The sequence below is a fragment of the Mustela lutreola genome, chromosome 4 (assembly GCF_030435805.1).
Source record: "Mustela lutreola isolate mMusLut2 chromosome 4, mMusLut2.pri, whole genome shotgun sequence".
NCBI lineage: Eukaryota > Metazoa > Chordata > Mammalia > Carnivora > Mustelidae > Mustela > Mustela lutreola.
Window position 1 is genome coordinate 1,268,831 of NC_081293.1, and position 17,915 is coordinate 1,286,745.

A 17,915-nucleotide genomic window follows, 5' to 3' on the forward strand; every position below is an offset into this window, starting at 1 on the left:
GTCCCAGGGCGCTCCCATGTGGCAGGGAGCCCGGGGCAGGGAGCGGAGTGCCCGACGGCACCGTGGGCAGGGGGCTCGGGGTCCTGATGGCCGCTGGGGCGGGGGACCACAGCCGGGGTCCTCAGGGCTGGCGAAGGAGCGCTTGGGTTTCTCGTTGGTCCTGAGCCGGAGGCAGGCACAGGGAGCGGGAAGCCCTGGGTGACCGAGCGGGGGCTGGCCCTGTGGGGCTCACTGGCGGGGTGACGTGCGGCCGCCTGGACCGGTCGCTCCAGATCCTGCGCTGACTTCCTGGGCGTCTGACTCGTAGCAGGCCGGCCTTCTGACCTGCCCCTGCGGCGAGGGGCGGGGCCGTGGGCGGTCTCCGCAGGTGAGGGGCGGGGCCGGTGGGCGGTCTCTGCAGGTGAGGGGCGGGACCCGTGGGCTGGTCACACCGGCGAGGGGCGGGACCCGTGGGCGGTCGCTGCAGGTGAAGGGCGGGTACTCAGCGCATCCGCAGTCCCGAAGCGCCCTTGTCGGTCAGTCCCGCAATCCGCTACCAGGATTCCGCAGACCACGTCCCGCCTGCGGCCCCGGCCCGCGCAGGGCGACCCCAGCACCACCTCAGTCCCCGCCCCCCACCGCGCCTGCGCACACGCACCCCGTCCCCCAGGCCCCTCGCCTCACGCCTCACGCACGCGCGTCCTGTTCCTCAGATCTTGCCCTGCGCACGCGCGCTCCGCTCGGCGGCCCCTGTCCCGCGCACGCGCGCTGCGGTCCTTGGGCGAGGCTTCCACCGTCCTGCGCACGCATTGCACGCGCCGCACGCGCCCCGCGCGCCCCGCGTTCTCGCGCACGCCCAGGCCCCGCCCCCGGCCAGTAGGCGGCGCCGCGGCTTCGGCGCCGTTTATCCGTCGTGCGTCCGGCGGCGCGTCAGTCGGTCGGGCTCGTCGGCCGCGTGGGAGCTGCGACCCCGCCCGCCGCCCGGCGCCCCCGAGCCGCCGCCGCAGCGCCGTCCGCCCGGCGCCATGTCGCAGAGCGGGACCCCCGGGCTGCAGGAGGAGAACCTGCAGGGTGAGGCCGCGGGGCCGGGGCCGGGGTCGGGGCCGGGGTCGGGGCCGGGGCCGGAGCAGGGCGGGCTCGGGGCGACCGGCGGGGCTCGCGGGCCGGGCGCTGCGGGGTCGGGTCCTGCCGCCGGAGGAGGCTCCGCGTGCGGCCGGCGCGCGCTGGGGACGGGCGGTCGGGGCGGCGGGTCCGCGGGCCTGCGGGGGGTCGCGGCGGGCCCCGGCGGCCTCGGGGCCTGAGCGGGGTCTCCCGGGGCGGGCGCAGGCCCGCGGCGCGGCAGGTCCCCGACGGGTGTGGCCGGCGCCCGCGCGCTCCGGGACCGGCCGGGGACCCAGGGCTCCGCCCGCCCGGCTGCTCCGTCCGCGGCGCTGAGGCTCGGCCCCGCCCCGCGCCGGCCGCACCCCGGCCTCTCGGCCCAGCGCCGTCTCTGCGCTGCTTGTGCTCGGCAGACGCGGTTCCGGGGCGCGGAGACCGCGGGGAGCCGGCCTGGGCCGCGTCTGGGGCGTCCGTGCTGCGGGCACCGGCCGGCCGCGGAGGGCGGAGCCACTCGCCGCAGGTCACGCGGGCCGCGCAGCTGCCCCGAGCCATGGGCGTCCGGCCCGGTTCCCGGCCGAGGCGGTGCTTGTCCCCTGCCTGTCCTGGCGGGGTGACCTCTTGTGGACGTGCGCAGCGGGGGCCGCGCCGGGCCTGGGGAGCCCGCCCCGCGCAGCGGCAGACCTCGGCCCGCGCAGGTGCCCGCAGGGCTGTTCCTCTGCCCGCGGACGTTCTGCTTGACGCCTTGTGCAGCCGGACCGGTCAGGGCCTGCCCCCGGCCCGGGAGAGCCGCTCGCCGAGCTGATGGTGACGGCGCCACGGGGAGGGGGTGGCCTCACTGGCTTCCCGCGGGACCCCTGGACTCGGAGCCGAGCTGCGCGTGGGCCCGGGGCTGCAGGGCGGTGTAGCCCCCCACCCCGCGCGCTGGGGTCTGCAGCCAGCCGCAGGGCCGCTGGGGCCGGCCGCCCACTGGCCAGAGGGGTCTGGAGAGGAAGAGCTGATCTCCTGAAGGGAAACTAGTGTTGGGAAGTTCGGCAGCGAAGGGGGCTCGGCCCCTCGATCCTGGCCCATCCCCCGCATCTCCCGACGGTCACCGTGAGAGGCCCCGAGGCCCAGTGGAAAAGGGCAGGCGACCCCGCGTAGAGGGAGGGGGCCGGAATGGCGGCGGCCTAGCCAGCAGGGAGCGGGCGCCCGACCTGGGGAGGGAACGGGCTTACCCGGAGTGCTCCCGCCGGGCCGCTCTACAGTCAGAGCTGACGGCCCGGCCGGTCTCATTCCGTGTCCCCCAACTCGAGAAGCTTTGGCCTGTCTGGTCTTCTGAAGCCCAGTTCTATTACGGTGACCAGTGGCCGTGTGGACGGAGAGCGGTGAGAACCCGCCGCTTCTGAGAGAAAACGCGCCTCTCCCAGGACCGAGCCCGCCCTGCCCCGCCGCGTCCAGCATCGCCGTGGGAGGGCTGCGTCCCAGCGTCCCGAAGGTGGCTGGGGTGCCTGCCGCTGCCCTCGTCCGTGCTCGCCCGCCCTGGCTGCCCAGCGTCTCCGCTACAACTGGAGCAAGACGTGCGTGTGCTGGGCTCTGCCTCGGCCTTCCAGGCCAGCTTCCAGAGTGCCGGGCGAGGCTTCCCGCCGCCGCCGGGGCCACGCCGCGGGGTGGCCTTCCTCGTGGGCTCCACCATGGTGGCCGGAAACACTTGCCCTGGGTCGTGGAGTGGACCGTGGGGCTAGGGCTGTCTCCTGGGTCACAGGAGAGGCAGGTGCTGCGCTGGGCACCCCGTCTGTAGCTTGTGGGGAGATGGGACATGGACTCGCTGTGTGAGCGGCGTCCCGTTAGCCGCGTGCGTGCTGGGGAGACCGCGGGAGGGGCCTGCCGGGGAAGGCCGGCCGGCCTTGGGCCAGTAACACCACCGTCTGGGTTTTTTTTTTTTTTTGATTGTACCGAGTTACTTGACACGTCGTGATTCTGAGGCCTGAAGCTGCCGTAGGCCCCACGTTTCTTGCTCAGAAAGGTGAGGGAGCTTAACACCTGGCTGACGTGGGTGGCGGGGTAGCCGCCCCCAGGCTCGGGCCGTGCTGTGCTTCCTGCCCAGGTGTTCAGGTTAATAATAAAACTCTCGTCCTGGTCAATCATTCTGGGAGCACAGCTTTTGGACTCCACGGCGTGGACAGTCCAGCATGGGCTTTTTTGCTTTCTCGCGGTGCTTAGGGCTTTCTGGGACGTGATTGTAGAAACAGGAGTCTGTCTCACTGGGGTCTTCCGTCGGCCCTTGTGCTGTGACGACAACAACAAAAACACATCACGTGCATCTCGTGGCGTTCCGTGTCCGTTATGGATGTTTATTTTTTCGAAGACTAGATTTGGAAGGAACGTCCGCGCCGGCACGTAGTGTGGCCCGCGGCCCCGGGAGCAGGAGTTGTGCTCCTCCGGCTGAGCCGGCTCGGCGTTGAGGTGTGTCTGCTGGAAAATGTTCGTCTCTGACCTTTCTCCCTGCTTTGTGGCACTGAGCCCCCAAACCCTCGGAATTTGAGTGATATTAGTGGCTTATTGATAACCGGCCCCTACCGGGAGGTGCTCCCTTGGAACACAGAGTGTGGTAGTGTGGTGCCTCGGGGGCCGTGGCCACCACACGGGGGTGGACACCCTCCTCCAGGGATGGCGGGGGCTGCAGGTGGGTTCAACGTCACGCAGCAAGGTTCAGAGACACTTGGTTGGACGAGCGGACGCGCGGGGAGCGGGGCCCCCCCTTCCTCGGACCCAGCGCGGGGGTCTTTCCAGCGGGCGTACCTGAGCTCTGTCCTTCCCGATAACGGGGTAGAGGGAAGTGAAGTGGCTTCCTGAGCTCTGGGAGTTGTTTAGGGAGTGACTGCACTGGGCCGGGTGTCGGAGCCCCGAGCTTGGAGTCTGCGGCAGGTGCGTGAGGAGCGGGACGAGCCCGTGTCGGCTGCTCGGCCCGAGAATCTGTCTCTGGTTTGTGTGGGGGGGACTGACAGCCCCCACGTCCTCCCCACCCCGGTCATGTCAGAAGTGATGCCACCCCTCAGACTTGGTTGACCTCACGCAGCACAGGCCCCCTGGAGCGCCCCTTCGCCTGCAGACTGAGCCGAGCCCGGCCTGGCGTCTGCGTGACGGGGAAGGAGCCTCAGAGAACGGGACTGTGTGCCCGGGCTGCCCTGCCAGCCCGCCGAGGGGCTCGGGGGCGGACTCCCACTCCGGAGCTTTCTTCATGACGCGTCAGGGTTGGGGGCACGGAGCTCGGTCGGACGCGTGGTCGCCGGGTAGCCGGGCTGTGGAATGGCCTGGAGTCACGGCAGCTCCTGGGGATGTGCTGGCTGCGGGCCGCTCTGCCTCCTCGTGCCTTAGGGACGTGCTGGTGTGGGCCCGGCCGGCGCCAAGCAGTTGAGCGTGAAAGAGACAAGTTCGCGTGTCACTGGAAAGCGTGTGTGATCTTCGTTAGCGAGCTGGGTCTTTGCGTTTTCTCTAATGGAGGGGACCTGTTCCACTGCCACGGGCAGGTTAGCCGCGTGTTGGGCTCACTGGGCAGCTGGAGGCCGGCTGGTGCCTCGGTCCACACGGCAGAGGGGAGCGGGTGGGGCCAGGCGATCGCACGGTGTGCGGGGCTGTGCCGTCGTGGGTCACGGTGCTGTCGTGGGTCACGGTGCCGGCCCTGAAGTTCCCTGCGAACCTGGCTCATGGCGTGTGTCTGGTCCCTGTGTTTCTGTCTTCTGGGGTCCGCCTTCACCGTGCCCCGACTGCCCCGTCCTCCGTAGGCCACCAGAGTGGCCTCTAACAGATGGTGCTGGAGACACACAGACCTGTGCCACAGAATAGAGAAACTAACTGTCTTGGGCTCAGGAACGGGCCTGTACATGTGGCCAGCTCGATTTCTTGCGGAGGAAGTAGCGTGGCCGGGGGCAGCGAGGGCGGTCTGGGCAGCGAGTGGCGCCGGGCAGCTCTTCGTCCGCAGGGAGAACCTCACCCGTTTGGGACCACGTGCACAGACAGCAGCCAGGCTCATCAGGCACCGGCCAGGTCTGCAGGCCTGAAGCCTAGAAGGAGATTGAGACTTGGAATTCAAAGCAAAGACCTAACGTTGGGAAGAACGGACATTAAACCCGAAAGGGCGAGACGCAGGGACGTTGTTGTGCGTTCGGTGGAGAAAGGCTTGTATCTTACATGTGGACCTTGCACAGGAAGAGGAAGAGGTTTTTGAACCATTGATTGATTTCTTTGTTTTTCAGAGAGAGAGAGAGTGAGCGCGTGGGGGGGCGGGGGGCGGGGGAGGGGAGTCTCAGGCGGACCCCGGCAGAGCGCGGAGCCTGACGCAGGGCTCCACCTGAGGACCCCAAGATCATGACCTGAGCCCAGACCAGGGGTCAGACACTCAACCGACGGAGCCACCCAGGTGCCCGTGAGCAGCTCATTTAAAAAGGTGCCGTCCAAGTGGCCAGGAAGCATGGAGAAGACGGCCAGTTCCGTTCGAAATCCGAGAAACGGCAAAGGAGCCCCACAGGACACCGTCCCAGAACGGCCCAACGTCAAGACTGCTTGACTGGGAGGACCGCACCCCCGTTCGGCTGTGTCAGAGGCCTAGGGCCACTGAATGTGCACGTGCTGCTGCTGGCCGCAGGCCTGCCCTGGGGTCCGTGTGGACAGAAGCGAGAGTGTGGCTGCCACGAAACATGAGCAGTCCGGGGGCGCTGAGGTGGCCCAGTCGTCGAGGGGACTGACTCTTGGCTTCAGCTCAGGTCACGATCTGGGTCCCTCGCGGTGCGCACTCGCTTCCTGCACGCAGTTCCAGCAGGCCTCGCGGGTGGACGGTCTGTGGTGGGGCAGTAGGGGCTCGTGAACCACAGCAGCGCGGGGTGCTCAGCCACACACACGCATCCGCCCACGCTTGGGGCCCCCACGTCCAGCCCCCCAGGCACTGCTGTCGGGTCCCGGCCCCCTCCCCAGCAGGGCCGAGCCTGCTGCTTGCCGTGCTTCCAGGACGTGTGTGGGGGGCTCGCGGCCACCCTCTCCGGGCTGGGGCTGCTGCGGGACTCTGCCAGCTGTGGGTTTCCCCAGACACGGGCTGCAGCTGCGCAGCCTGTCCTCGCCGCCCGGACGGCGGTGCTGACGTGTCGGTCCTTCTGTGCGGCGTGGTGTGCCGGGGACGGTGCTGAGGTCGGAGAGAACTTGCACGGAAGTGCAGCTGCTGGGGTGCCCACAGCCCAGCCTTGCCGAAGACCATGGCTCGTGTCGGGCGTGGGGGAGGGCCGGGGCGGCAGGTTCTCCGTCCAGGTTGGGCTAGCGGCCGATCGGCGCCCAGACAGCTCTCTGTACCTGCAGGATCCGGAGCACGGCCGCGCGGGGTGTTCACCTGCGGTCATTTCTAGTTGGAGAAGGCAGACTTCTTCCTGCAAAGACGTGGCTGACGGCGCACGTCGGGGATGGCTTGCCCTGGTCAGTCTCGTTCAGGGGGAACCTGCCTTTGTCCTACGCGGAGTGTGTTCCTCTGGCTCTGAGGGGCGTGAACACAGACCAGCAGTCCGGGGTTCCTGGGGCGTCAGGATCCGAATGCGATGCTGCCGTGGAAATAAGTGGCGCAGGGATCGTACAGACCTTCAGAGAACTTAAATCTCTGAAGCTCTTGTCGAGCCCTTTCTCTTCTGAAAGTTGAGTGTTAAGAAAGCGTCGCGGTCTGCTGGCCTCCGCTGGCCCAGTGGGTTGCCAGGCACCTGCCCTGCGTCCGGGGGTGGCAGGAGACCGGCCGGTGCGTGTTGGGGGCGCCGGGGTGCACCTGCGGGAGGTGGGCGCCAGGCGTGTGGGCTCCGCAGTGGGCAGCAGATCCCACAGGCCCTTCTGTGTGTCCACCAGGCTCCTGGGTGGAGCTGCACTTCAGCAACGGGAGCGGGAGCAGCGTCCCGGCCTCCGTGTCGGTCTATAACGGCGACCTGGAGAAAATCCTGCTGGACGCCCAGCACGAGTCCGGACGGAGTAGCTCCAAGAGCTCCCACTGCGACAGGTGGGTGTGAGGGGGCCCGTCTGCGCGTGCGGGTTACCCCGGCACAGGCCGAGCCCCAGAGTGGCCTCCCCACCCCTGCCTGCATTGCCGGAGCCTTGCCCTCCGCTGGGAAGGATGGGGTCTGGCCTGTGGAGGGACCGCGGTAAAGCCGGGGGCCTGGGGGGCGGCCGGCATGCACGCAGTGCCCCCGGCATGTCCTGGCCCCGTCAGCTGGGTCCCTGCGAGCTGCCGGGTGTTAGCACGGCTGAGTCAGAAAGCCAAGGTCGGGGGCCCTCGGGCTGTGCCGCGGAGCACCGACCCGGTGAGAAGGCCGCAGGCGGGCTGCACTGGGGGTCGTGTGGTCCCCGGCTCCTGCCGCCTGCCGAGCTCAGCCGAAGGGACCGGGGACGGTGGGAGGGAGGCCTGGGGGCCGGGCCTGCGGGGGGCTGGGCTCCTCGCAGCAGAAACCGTGCTCACATCCCGGTTTCTCTGTCCTGCTCCCTGCGCCCCCAAGCCCGCCTCGCTCACAGACCCCGCAGGATACCACCCGAGCTTTGGAACTCGACACGCACAGCATCGGCGAGAAGAACAGCTCTCAGGTGGGCAGCGCGGGCAGTGGGGAGGACAGAGAACGCTGTTCTTGGGGGTGGGGGGCTCTTGCCTTGCTTACAGCTGCGCTGGGGGCTTCCCCCCACTCGGCCTCCCGCTGAGCTGACCCGAGCAGGTGTCAAGGTCATGGGGCCTCCACTGCCCTCAGCTGCCAACCGAGGATGCATGAGGAGCGCGGGTGGCTTCCCTCAGGCCTGGAGCCCGGCTGGACCCATGGGGCTGGCAGGGAGGGCCTCTGGGGGCCCCTCAGCGGTGGCGCTGTGTCGCGGCTGGCCGTCGGGTTGGCCCTGCCGTGCCGAGCCGTGCTGGTGTTCCGGGTCAGGAACAGGCGGGCCAGTTCGTGAGGCCCCTGCGTGCACGTGTGCGGATGCTCTGGGTCTGACGTGCCAGGCGGGGCTGCGTCCTGCTGTCGGGGAGACCCGGTCTCGGGAACGCGGGCCTTAGGACTGCTGCCCTGGCGCGCGGCGGGATGTGGGGGAAGCGTCCTCTGGGTGTCCCAGTGGTGGTCACGGGACTTCCCTGTGCTGATTCGGAAGCAGGTCTTGTGATCCGTACCGCCGGGACCCTTGATCCCGTGGGGGTCCCCTGCCGGGTCTCCTCCCACCCAGGCTCCGTCCCTCCCGGGTCCCCCAGCTGGCCATCTCAGGGCAGCCGGCTGGGTGTACCCTGCGTTCCAGAGCGCTTCCAGGGTGGGGAGCGGGGGTCTTGCCGACTTTCAGAAGGAATCACAGACTCAGGTTCAGAGTTTTTAAAAGCAAAACACCAGAAAGTCTCCTGTCGTTAGGGTTTGGCCTTACGTATCGCAGGTGTGAGTTTTTGGTTCTTTCCTCCCACTGGACGAAACCGCCCTTTCCAAGACCGTGGCGCGCGGCCCTGGGTCGCCCCAGCCGTGTGGGCCTGCGGAGCACTTGGATTTTCTCCTCGGAAAACCTGCCCCGCCCTTGGCGTCAGTGTGTGGACGCCCTCGTCCTCCTGCGCCCTGCTTCCTCAGGAGACCGCGTCTGCTGCCCCGTGTTGTCTGGAACAGGGGGGCGCGCGGTGCGGGCACGGCGGGGCCAGGCGGTGCTGAGCGGTGGCGCATGTTGCTTCTGCCGTAGTCGGAGGAGGATTACCTGGAGAGAAGGAAGGAACTCGAGAGCATCCTGAAGAAGAACTCGGACTGGATCTGGGATTGGTCGAGTCGGCCAGAAAACATCCCCCCCAAGTGAGTGTGTGCGGTGGCGCGGGGGCGTCCCGGGCGCGGGGCGGGCGGCTCACCGCGTGTCCCCTCCCCAGGGAGCTGCTGTTCAAGCACCCGAAGCGCACGGCCACGCTCAGCATGAGAAACACCAGCGTCATGAAGAAGGGGGGCGTCTTCTCGGCGGAGTTCCTCAAGGTCTTCCTCCCGTCCCTGCTGCTGTCTCACCTGCTGGCCATCGGGCTGGGGTGAGTGGGGCCGCGGGGCCGCCTCTGCCTGCTCCCGAGGGAGGGGATCTGGAAACCTGGCCTCCGGGTGTAGATCGTCCGTCCGCTTCTGTAACGTGGGGCCCGCGTCGGGCCCCAGCCCCCTTGCTCCTGACCCTGCTGTGGGGTGGCCCTGACGGAGCCCTGGCGCGTGTCTGCCTGGTGCCTCCGTGACCGTCCATGTCCGTGCGGACTCAGCCACACTTGTCCGTTCTCGCACCGTGTGGACGGATGCTGCATGGACAGGCTGAGCTGTCCCTCGCCACAGCGGGCCAGGCTCGGGAGCCGCGCCACTTGCACAGCGCAGCCGTGCTCCGGCAGCCCGGAAGCGAGCCCCACTTGACTCTGGTGTCCCGTGCCACGGGCTGAGCTCCCCTCCAGCCTCTGTCTTGGGGTGCCGCGGTGTTCCGTGCATGCAGCTGGCCGGACAGACCGGACGGTCACTGTGAGCGTCTGTCGGAGGCTGGCCTCCCGGGCCCCAGGGAAATGGGACGAGACAGCCTTTGAAGCACTGTGCCCGCATTTTCCCAGATCCCGGGGCTGGGGCGCAAGAGACCTGGGGTGTTGGAAGTCTTCGGGCCGGTGGACGCTTCCTGGTCTTGGAAGGTTCTGTGTCGCCCTCCAGCTCTGTGGGAAGTAAGCAAGCACAGGGCTGCCTTCCCCGCACTCCCTGGAGCCCCACACCCTCGTTCCGGGAACTGTGCCTGGGACATGGCTTCCCAGTGGGCCAGAGGCTCCTGGACGTCAGTGTCCGATGTGAAGCCCTCCCCGGTCCTGGGCCAGACCGTGCCCCCTTCCGGCTCGGAGCTCTGGCTCTCAGCACGGCCCCGCTGGCTTCCTCCTGGCCCATGTGGCTCAGCCGGGCTCGGGTTTTCTCCAGGGCTAGCAGCTTAGGCTCTGTGGGAGCAGGGCCCAGGGCACATTCAGTCCCTGGCTTGGGCCTTCGTTTCGGGGTAAGTCCCTGCAGCCCGCTCCCGCGCCCTGTCCCTGCCCCTCCCCGCTCCTGCGAGGCTCGTGGAGCTTCTGGTGCCCGGAGTCCAGCCCCCTCGTTCCTCTGAGGCAGCTCCCGGCAGGCCCTGGGGCCTCTCTCCTGCCCGCGGGTGCGGCGGGTGGTGACTCCCCAGCAGTGTGTCACTGCACGAACTTCTAGACAGACCACGACGGCCTTTCTGCAGCTGGCCAGCGGCCGCCTCTGTACGGGGACCGAGCGCATCCGTGCACGAGCACAGCTGGCCCTTTTTCGAGGTAGATGTAAAGATGGGGCGCTGAACCCTGATGCGCTCCCCCGGGAAGAGACCTTCACGGAGGGATTCAATACCAGCTTCTCAGTAGCAGGTGGAGGGTAGCCCGTCCTCGCCGGCAGGAGCTCTAGGCCGCCGCGCACCCAGTCTCCGCCGGGAGAGCCACGGGCCCCGTGCTAACAGCTGTTGCTTTTTCTGTGAAGGATCTACATCGGGAGGCGCCTGACCACTTCCACCAGCACCTTCTGATGAAGACTTGGAAGCTGGCCTTTGTCCCGTAGCGGGGGGTCGGCGCTGTGAGCTGAAGAGCCGCCTGGGGCCGAGCGGAGCGCGTCTCTCGATCCGGCTGGCTGTTCAGAGAACCGTGCGCTCCTCGTCTGCTAGAACGAAAGACAAGACCGAAAACCCCAACACGCTAAGCTGTAATCAAACCTACGGGATCAATTACTGCGCATGTGCTGCTGAGGAACATCAGTAGTAGTCGGGTAGTGAGTTTTGTTCGGGTACCATAAGTAGCAAAGTGTAAGTAATTTCAACACACTAGATAGGACGTGTAGTATTTTAACAAAAATTATCTGTATCGTTACTCAGTTAAAATACTTTATATTTGAAAAGAATGAATAATGTTTATTAAAATAAGAATGAATGTTTATTAAAATGACTACATACGGGGTTTGTCCCAAGTGAATACTGTGGCCTTACACGCACACTGGTCTAGGAAGCGCTGGGTGTGAGTGGGCAGGTTGTCTCCGCTGCAGACTCCGCCGACCCCCGCTGCCGGTCACACAGCGGGGTCTGGTGAGCAGATGCCGCCGCCTGCATCTGCCTCCAACACGAAGCCGCGGGCCCTGCAGCCGCCCCAGACGGTCGTCGCCTGTCCTGGGCACCTGCTCACGTCTTCCTCTCTCAGCGCCTGGATTGCTGACGCGAGTCCTTCTCTCTGTGTTCGTGTCTCCTAGAATCAGCTTCGTTCTAAGCAAACCTCTGTCTACAAGAGACTGGAAATAGAAAAAATAAATCTCCGCTGAATCCTTCAGAGATGACTGTGGTCATGTATGGTTTAAATGAAATGTTAAAAAACAGTAAAAAAAAAATAAAGGTCAGAAAGCTTTCTGATTAAACCAGGCGTCTGCCCCGCTGTCCAGTTACCTTCCCGAGGCGTGACCTCCGCAAGGCTGCCTCCTGGCCCCGTGTGTCCCCGCGTGTATCTGTCCTACATTTCCACCCTCGGCTCAGTTGTGTTAAATAGCATTTTAGTTTTTAACATTTCTGCTTACATTTAAATGATGACCCTGGACCCAGCTGTGGACCGCTGCCTCACTGGGAGAAGAATTGTTCGTGGGACTCCGCCAGCAAAGGTGAGGCTCCCAGTGACGCGGACGTGCTTCGGCCTAGCCAGTCCTGTGTGACTCACAGCGGGTGGATTTGCCTTTCGCTGGGAACGGGGGCTCGTTCTTCCGCTGCTGGGTCTGGAGCGCCTGCCTGTGAGGGCCACAGCCAGCAGGGCCGCGCGAGGGCACCCCCCCACCCCCCGTCTTCAGCGTTGGGCGCTGCCCTGTGGCTTTCCCGAGCCATCGCCTGGGCCACTGGGGGTCCTCTGCAAGGCAGCCGTTCGTCCCCGTCTCGGTGGCACTGAGCAGTGAGCAGAACTGGGCAGAAGGCCTCCAGGGCTGTTGGGAAAGTGCTTTTCGGAGTGACATGGGGATTGGGGCTTAGGCCTTCTCGAGGCCTCTCCCACTCAGCGTGAAGGTGGACATTGGACTCCTCGAAGCGCTGTGTTTGCGTGGATTGTGTGTGTGTGTGTGTGTCCTCGCGTTTGGGAGGGATAATAGCGCTGCAGGCCTTGGGGTCTCGCAGATGGCCCTTTGTACTTGCCGCTGAATTCACTGAGGAGCAAGTGCACGTGCTTGGATTATGTTAAGAAATCCGGCCACAGAGCTGGTCATCCTGAACGCGGTTTCTGGTCCAGACACCTGCAAGCTCCAGTGGGGCACTGGGGCGCTGGGAGCACAGGAGGCTACGGCTCTGGAGAGAAATCAGGCACCTGGAAAGCCACCTGCTCGCTCCTTCTGACCGGTGACCCACTCGTAGGAATCTGTCCTGAAGATGAACCTCTGGAGGCCTGACAACCTACAGGAGCATGTCCAGTAACATATGCTCCGTGGTGGCGCAGTGCGTATGCGCAGCTGGTCGGGTGCACATGCCACGGGGCTCCCGTGCTGCAGCCCCGTGAGGCTTCTCAAAAGGACCAAGAGGTCTCAACAAACGGGAATTTCTGGGGTGTGCTGGTTCTCCAAGAAACGGGCACCACAGCTGGTGGCCGGCAGCTGGAGCATGGCCGCCACGTTTCAGCGGGTCGGTGTCCCTGAGTTCCCTTCCGGGGACCGGCCTGCTCGGATAGCGGGAGGCGGGGGTGTGCTCTGGGCCAGCTGCGCTCCCAGGGACTCCGAGCGCCTCGGGGAGAGGCTGCCTGGGGAAGGCGGCCCAGCTCGGACACGGGCCTTCTGGCATCAGACGCTGCCCAGTGGATACTAACCACACCACGGAGAAGAGGAGCTGAACCCTAGCTGTAGCCGGTGAACAAAAAGTATTTGAAAAAACACATCTGGTGTGCTGTTGTTTGTGCAAAACCGCGCGGAAGGGACTAGAACTCACTTGGGAAGAAGGACGGACAGACCTAGAAGTGCGGGAGACTGGCTGTTGCCGGGAGGCAGGGGTGCTGGCGGGTAGGGAGGGGAGGCGGACTAGAAGGCTTAATGCCTTTTCCGTGACTCAGAACCCCAGCGATGCTTCACAGCCAGAATCCATCACTGAAACCAACGTTCTCAAAGGGATTCAACCTGGAATGCCAGGAGGGACACTTGACTCCTAAAGGAGACACCCTCGTGGGGCAGGGGAGGTGGACCCGCAGATGGCACAGGGCGGCCAGGAAGGGGCGGGTCCTAGCCGGTGGGGGATGCGGACGGGGCACCTGGAGCCGCTCACGGTCCTGAGTCATGGCCCTCCACGCGCGTGTGCCGGCAAACTCGGATCTAGCTTTGTGTAAAGGGCCTGATGCCCATCAGCGGTGGTGGGCTGGCCGCTTCCCGGGCGGGGAGTCAGGAAGGGCTCAAAGCCAGCACCGAGAAAGGACGGACGCCAAAGCGGAGGAACCCAGCAGTGGGACAGCCAGGGCACAAGCTTCCAACAGGAATGGACGATGGCCCGAGACTGGCGGGCGTGCCCGGGGCCACAGCGGCAGCAGGCAGGTGGCAGAAAGGCTCGCTCTCCCTCAGGACCGCAGCGACGGGCAGAAGGGCCGACGGGAGGACGGACGCCTGCCGAGTGCGTGGGGGCTGGAGGGGTGGGTAAGGGTGTGAAGACGCCAGGATGTCTTCCCCCAAAGAGTCATCACAAAACAGGAACTTGGGGCGTGACGGTGAGGAAGCCTCGTGCGGCTGGAATCAACCCACGCGCACACGCTCAGCACCCTTGAGGGGCGGCCGGAGCCCGGGGCTGGGGAGTCCGGACCCTGTGCTACTGCGCAGTGTGACGCGGGCCGCCGGCTGGCTCTGCGGGTGGAGAGAGTTCAAGCCCCCGCGGGGTGCAGAGATGACGTTCACGTCTTGGGGCGCCTGGGGGGCTCTGTCGGTGAAGCCTCCAGCTCTTGATTTCAGCTCAGGTCATGTCCGGGTCGTGAGATGGAGCCCCGCGTAGGGCTCTGCCTCAGTGGGGAGTCTGTTGGAGACTCTCCCTCTCCCACTGCCCCTGCCTGCATGCCCTTTAAAGTATTATTTTTTAAAGATTTTATTTATTTGAGAGAGCACAAGTGAGGGAAGGGGCAGTGGAAGAGGGAGAAGCAGGTTCCCCAGGGAGCAGGGGACCTGACATGAGCCTTAATCCCACCCAGGACCTGAGCCGCAGACAGACGCTTAACCCACCCAGCCAGCCACCCCTGCGCCCCTGATTAAAGTATGATAAAATCTTTAGAAAAACTGTTGAAAACACCCAACAATGAATTTAAGACCATGGGCAGTGACCTCCCTGACCCTGATCGTGGGGATGGATTTTTGGATTTGAGACAAATGCAAAAGCAACAAAAGCAAAAATAAACCAGTGGGACTAGAGCAAACGGACAAGCTGGTGCTCACCCGGGAGGCCACGGGCGTGACGGAGCAGAAACCTGCGGAGTAGGACAGAATGTCTACAAAGATTTGTGTGAGAGGGAGCTGACCTTCAGAACAAGCCCCACGACCTCCTCTAACAAGCCGGTTGGGTTAAAAAAGGGCAGAAGACACGAGCAGACCTTTCTCGGACATGCGGACATGTGGGCGGCCAGCAGACACGGGAAGCCGTGCTCCACATCACAGCCATCAGGCGGACGCACATGCGAACCACAGTGAAGCGTGGCCTCGCGCCGGTCACAATGGCCAACATCAGAACAGCAGGTCACCGTTGGCAAGGGTGTGGGGAGAGGGAGCCCTCGGGCCGGCCGGCGGAGTGCAAGCTGCCGCGGCTGCTGCGCACAGCAGGCTCCTCCGGCCGGTGAAGACCGATGTGTCGCGGCCCAGGCCCCTGCCCGTGCGCAGAAGCAAGCAGCGCTCTGATCGGACGCTACACCCCACCCTGGTTCACAGCGGTGCGTCCAACAGCCCAAATTGGGAAATAGCCTAAGTGTTCACCTTAAATGGATTAAATGTGCGCTCCGTGTCTCGCACACACTCAGAAATACGATGCGGCCGCAGAACAGCAGGAAATCGGGCCATTTCCTTCATTTCCAGCATGGACGGACCTCGATGCCCTGGCGCCCAGTGGTCGAAGTCGGGACCGCCCGAGCTCACCTACATGTGGATCTCCTGTTTGTTCTCTAAGATGTTATCTGAGAGGCGGAGAGCCCCCGAGCAGGGGAGGCAGGGGGAGAAGCAGACCCCCTGCTGAGCCGAGAGCCCGCCGCCGCAGGGCTCCCTCCCAGGGCCCTAAGATCAGGACCTGAGCCGAAGCCGACGCTTCACGGACGGAGCCCCCCGGGCGCCCCCCACGTGGGATGTAAGAACAAACCCACCATCAGGCTCACGGACGCAGGCGAGGCTGGTGGCCGCCAGAGCGGAGTCGGGCGGCAGAGACGGGCGGAAGGAGCGAGAAGGCTCCGCCGTCCAGCCACACACCAAAGCCGCGGGGACAGAAGTCGGGGCGTGGGGCTACAGCACCTGGAAGCTCCGACGGGAGCAGCTCTGAGCGGTTCTCAGCACAGGAACCGGCGTTCCGTGAGTGTCGGGACGGACGCCGACCGGTCGCTGCGGTGAGCAGACAGCGGTCATGTCCCCCTGAAACTGGTCTCTATTCACGGTACCTCGATTGAAAAAAAAGGAAATCACCATTTCTAACAAGAACCATAGAATCACACTGCATTAAAATACTTCGATTTCAGAGAATGTACTTTTCCTCTGAAAGTTCTTGGAATAATGACAAATTCCTGCTCCTCACCCCCACGGAACACACATTTTCAAAGATATCTCGATATCTGCAGAGACCCTGACCAAGACCTCTGGGGCAGACAAGTGGACTGTCTCAGGAACTCTCAGAGACGCACCCGACAGCCTGGGGAGGGTGTGAGGCTGCCAGGGAGCACCCCACGGGGGCAGCGCTGTCCCCACACCTCCGGGCCCTGTGCGCTCCAGTGGCTGCCCGCATAGCCACGGACCCAGGCCAGGAGCAGGCTGTCGGCGGTGCCCCCAGGGTGCCAGCGACGCGCCCCAGAGTGTGCGGCCTGGAGGGATCTTCCACAGAACACGTGTGCAGATCCGCGCGGGTAGGGGCTCTGTCGGGGACTTACCGGGTACGGGGCCATCAGAGAAACGGTGGTGTCACCGGCTCCGCCATCCTCGACGGCAGGGGGCCGAGAATGAACGCAGGCCAGTGTTCGGGGGAGGAGCACCCCCTGAGGCAGGACAGGAAGGACGGGCCGGCTGGTCCCACGCGGCAGCAGCCCAGACTCCCAGCCAAGGGGGCAGCTGCCGGCCCTGGGCCCCTGGTGCTGGGACGCAACCGGCACTCACGCTCTGAGGACAGGGACGCACTGCCAGACGAGGTGCAGATGGGGCTGGCGGACACCAGGCCCAGCGGACCCCCCTCCACACATTCTTCTGCTCGTCGCCCTGGGCCCTCAGCTCCACTGCGTGCACGCGCTCCGCATCCCATACGCACCCGCCCCTCGCCAGCTCCGGGGGCTGCAGTGTGGGGCCCAGAGGTCCAGTGTGCAGGCCAGAGCCCCCACCGTGACCATGTGCCACCGGGTATCCACCTGGACCCCCAGCAGACTGGTGTGGGGGGAACTGCTAGCCGAGGGGAAGGGGTGTGTACCCCCGGGATCTGCGCCCAGGCTGGTGACACCCCATGGCTGCCTGTGACGGCCCCGTGTCGGGGGGGAGGGCTGCCTTTTACCCACGTGTTGTCCTGACCCCAGACCGGGCAGAGACTCCTGGGGTGCTCCCTGCCCTGGGCACAAAGGAGCCCCTTTGCACCGAGGGCGGGACCCACGGCAAGCAGGGTGGAGGCCGGCCAGGCAGGTGTGAGCAGAGCATGCGGTGGTCGGTCCGGCCCAGCGAGCGGAGGAACTCGGGCTCAGCAGGCTGAGGCCTGGAGGCTGCCGTCTGGGGCCCCAGCGGCCGCCTTCTCTGCCCCGGGAAGGCCAAGGTCTGGGTCTTGGTTGGTTTTCACACCAGCTTACGCGAGACTTTTCTGGACTTGCTACACTAGGCGGCCGGAGCACCCGAGCCAGGCCGTAAGGGGAATGATGGTTCTGCCGCCGCCTCACACGCCTAGCAGGGTCCTCGGGCAGCCCCCACCTCAGACAGGGGCTCTGCACGAGGACCGACCTCCTCCGGACGGCAGGGGCCTGCCGCTCTTTCCCCTCCGGAGCCGAGTCGTCGCCGTCACCCAGGCCGACCGGGTCAGGGCTCCAGCTCCTCCGTGCACAGGGCACGGGTCTGAGAGAAGTCCAAGTGCGATTTCGGACCCTCTTCAACCCCCTTCAGCAAAGACTTGCAGACGAGTCCTCCTGAGCACACCGTGGACCAGCAGAGCCCCCGGCTCAGCCCGGCTGCCAGGGACGCCCACGGGGGCTGCCTGGGGTGCGGGGCACACAGCCTCCGACTGCGGACTCGGGGCCGCTTAGCTCCTCCGAGAGCGGGCAGAGCCGTGGCCTTTGCTGTCGTCACACTGCAAGTGCTGGTGATTTGCGGACGGCTGACCACCAGGCTCCTGAATCTCACACTAGCTTATTAGAAGCTCGATTTTTCTTTAAAACAAAGAAACAAAACAAAAAAAGCGTGTGTAAATCCGCACACGAATAAAGCGTATTCACCCCGACGCCGGCCCCCAGCCTGGAGAACGTGAAAGCTTCGAGGAAAAGAGCAGCACAGAATTCTAAGAATGAAACCGTTCACACAGCTCACTTCCAGGAACAGAGACGGCGTCTGTAACCGTGACCGAGGACGGGGAGTGTCGTGGCGGCCGCAGGCGCAGCACTGCCCTCCGCGGGGGCCCCCGGGTGACGGCGGGCCCCAACACACAGCCGAATCCGGTTCAAC

At 65.3% G+C, this 17,915-nt stretch overlaps 1 protein-coding gene and 1 long non-coding RNA gene across 2 annotated transcripts; one reads left to right on the plus strand and one right to left on the minus strand.

Moving 5' to 3' along the window:
* The first annotated feature begins 901 nt into the window (after window positions 1-901).
* On the plus strand, window positions 902-11,473 carry BNIP3 (BCL2 interacting protein 3). Its single transcript, XM_059172808.1, has 6 exons — window positions 902-1,050; window positions 6,928-7,075; window positions 7,569-7,653; window positions 8,761-8,867; window positions 8,939-9,088; window positions 10,551-11,473. Exons 1-6 carry the CDS (start codon window positions 1,005-1,007, stop codon window positions 10,594-10,596), a joined length of 582 nt encoding a protein of 193 aa, XP_059028791.1. The 5' UTR covers window positions 902-1,004; the 3' UTR covers window positions 10,597-11,473.
* LOC131830530 (uncharacterized) lies at window positions 11,299-13,369 on the minus strand. Its single transcript, XR_009353197.1, has 2 exons — window positions 11,625-13,369; window positions 11,299-11,345 (listed from the first exon to the last, which is right to left on the minus strand). It is a non-coding gene; the product is annotated as an uncharacterized LOC131830530 (long non-coding RNA).
* Between the last annotated feature and the right edge of the window lie 4,546 nt (window positions 13,370-17,915).

Bases quoted from the DNA above. Each gene is read 5' to 3' on its own strand.
- BNIP3 (XM_059172808.1), top strand. From the start codon at position 1,005: ATGTCGCAGAGCGGGACCCCCGGGCTGCAGGAGGAGAACCTGCAGG. The intron at 7,076-7,568 runs GTGGGTGTGAGG...TGCGCCCCCAAG, and splicing joins AAGAGCTCCCACTGCGACAG to CCCGCCTCGCTCACAGACCC. The intron at 9,089-10,550 runs GTGAGTGGGGCC...TTTTCTGTGAAG, and splicing joins CTGCTGGCCATCGGGCTGGG to GATCTACATCGGGAGGCGCC.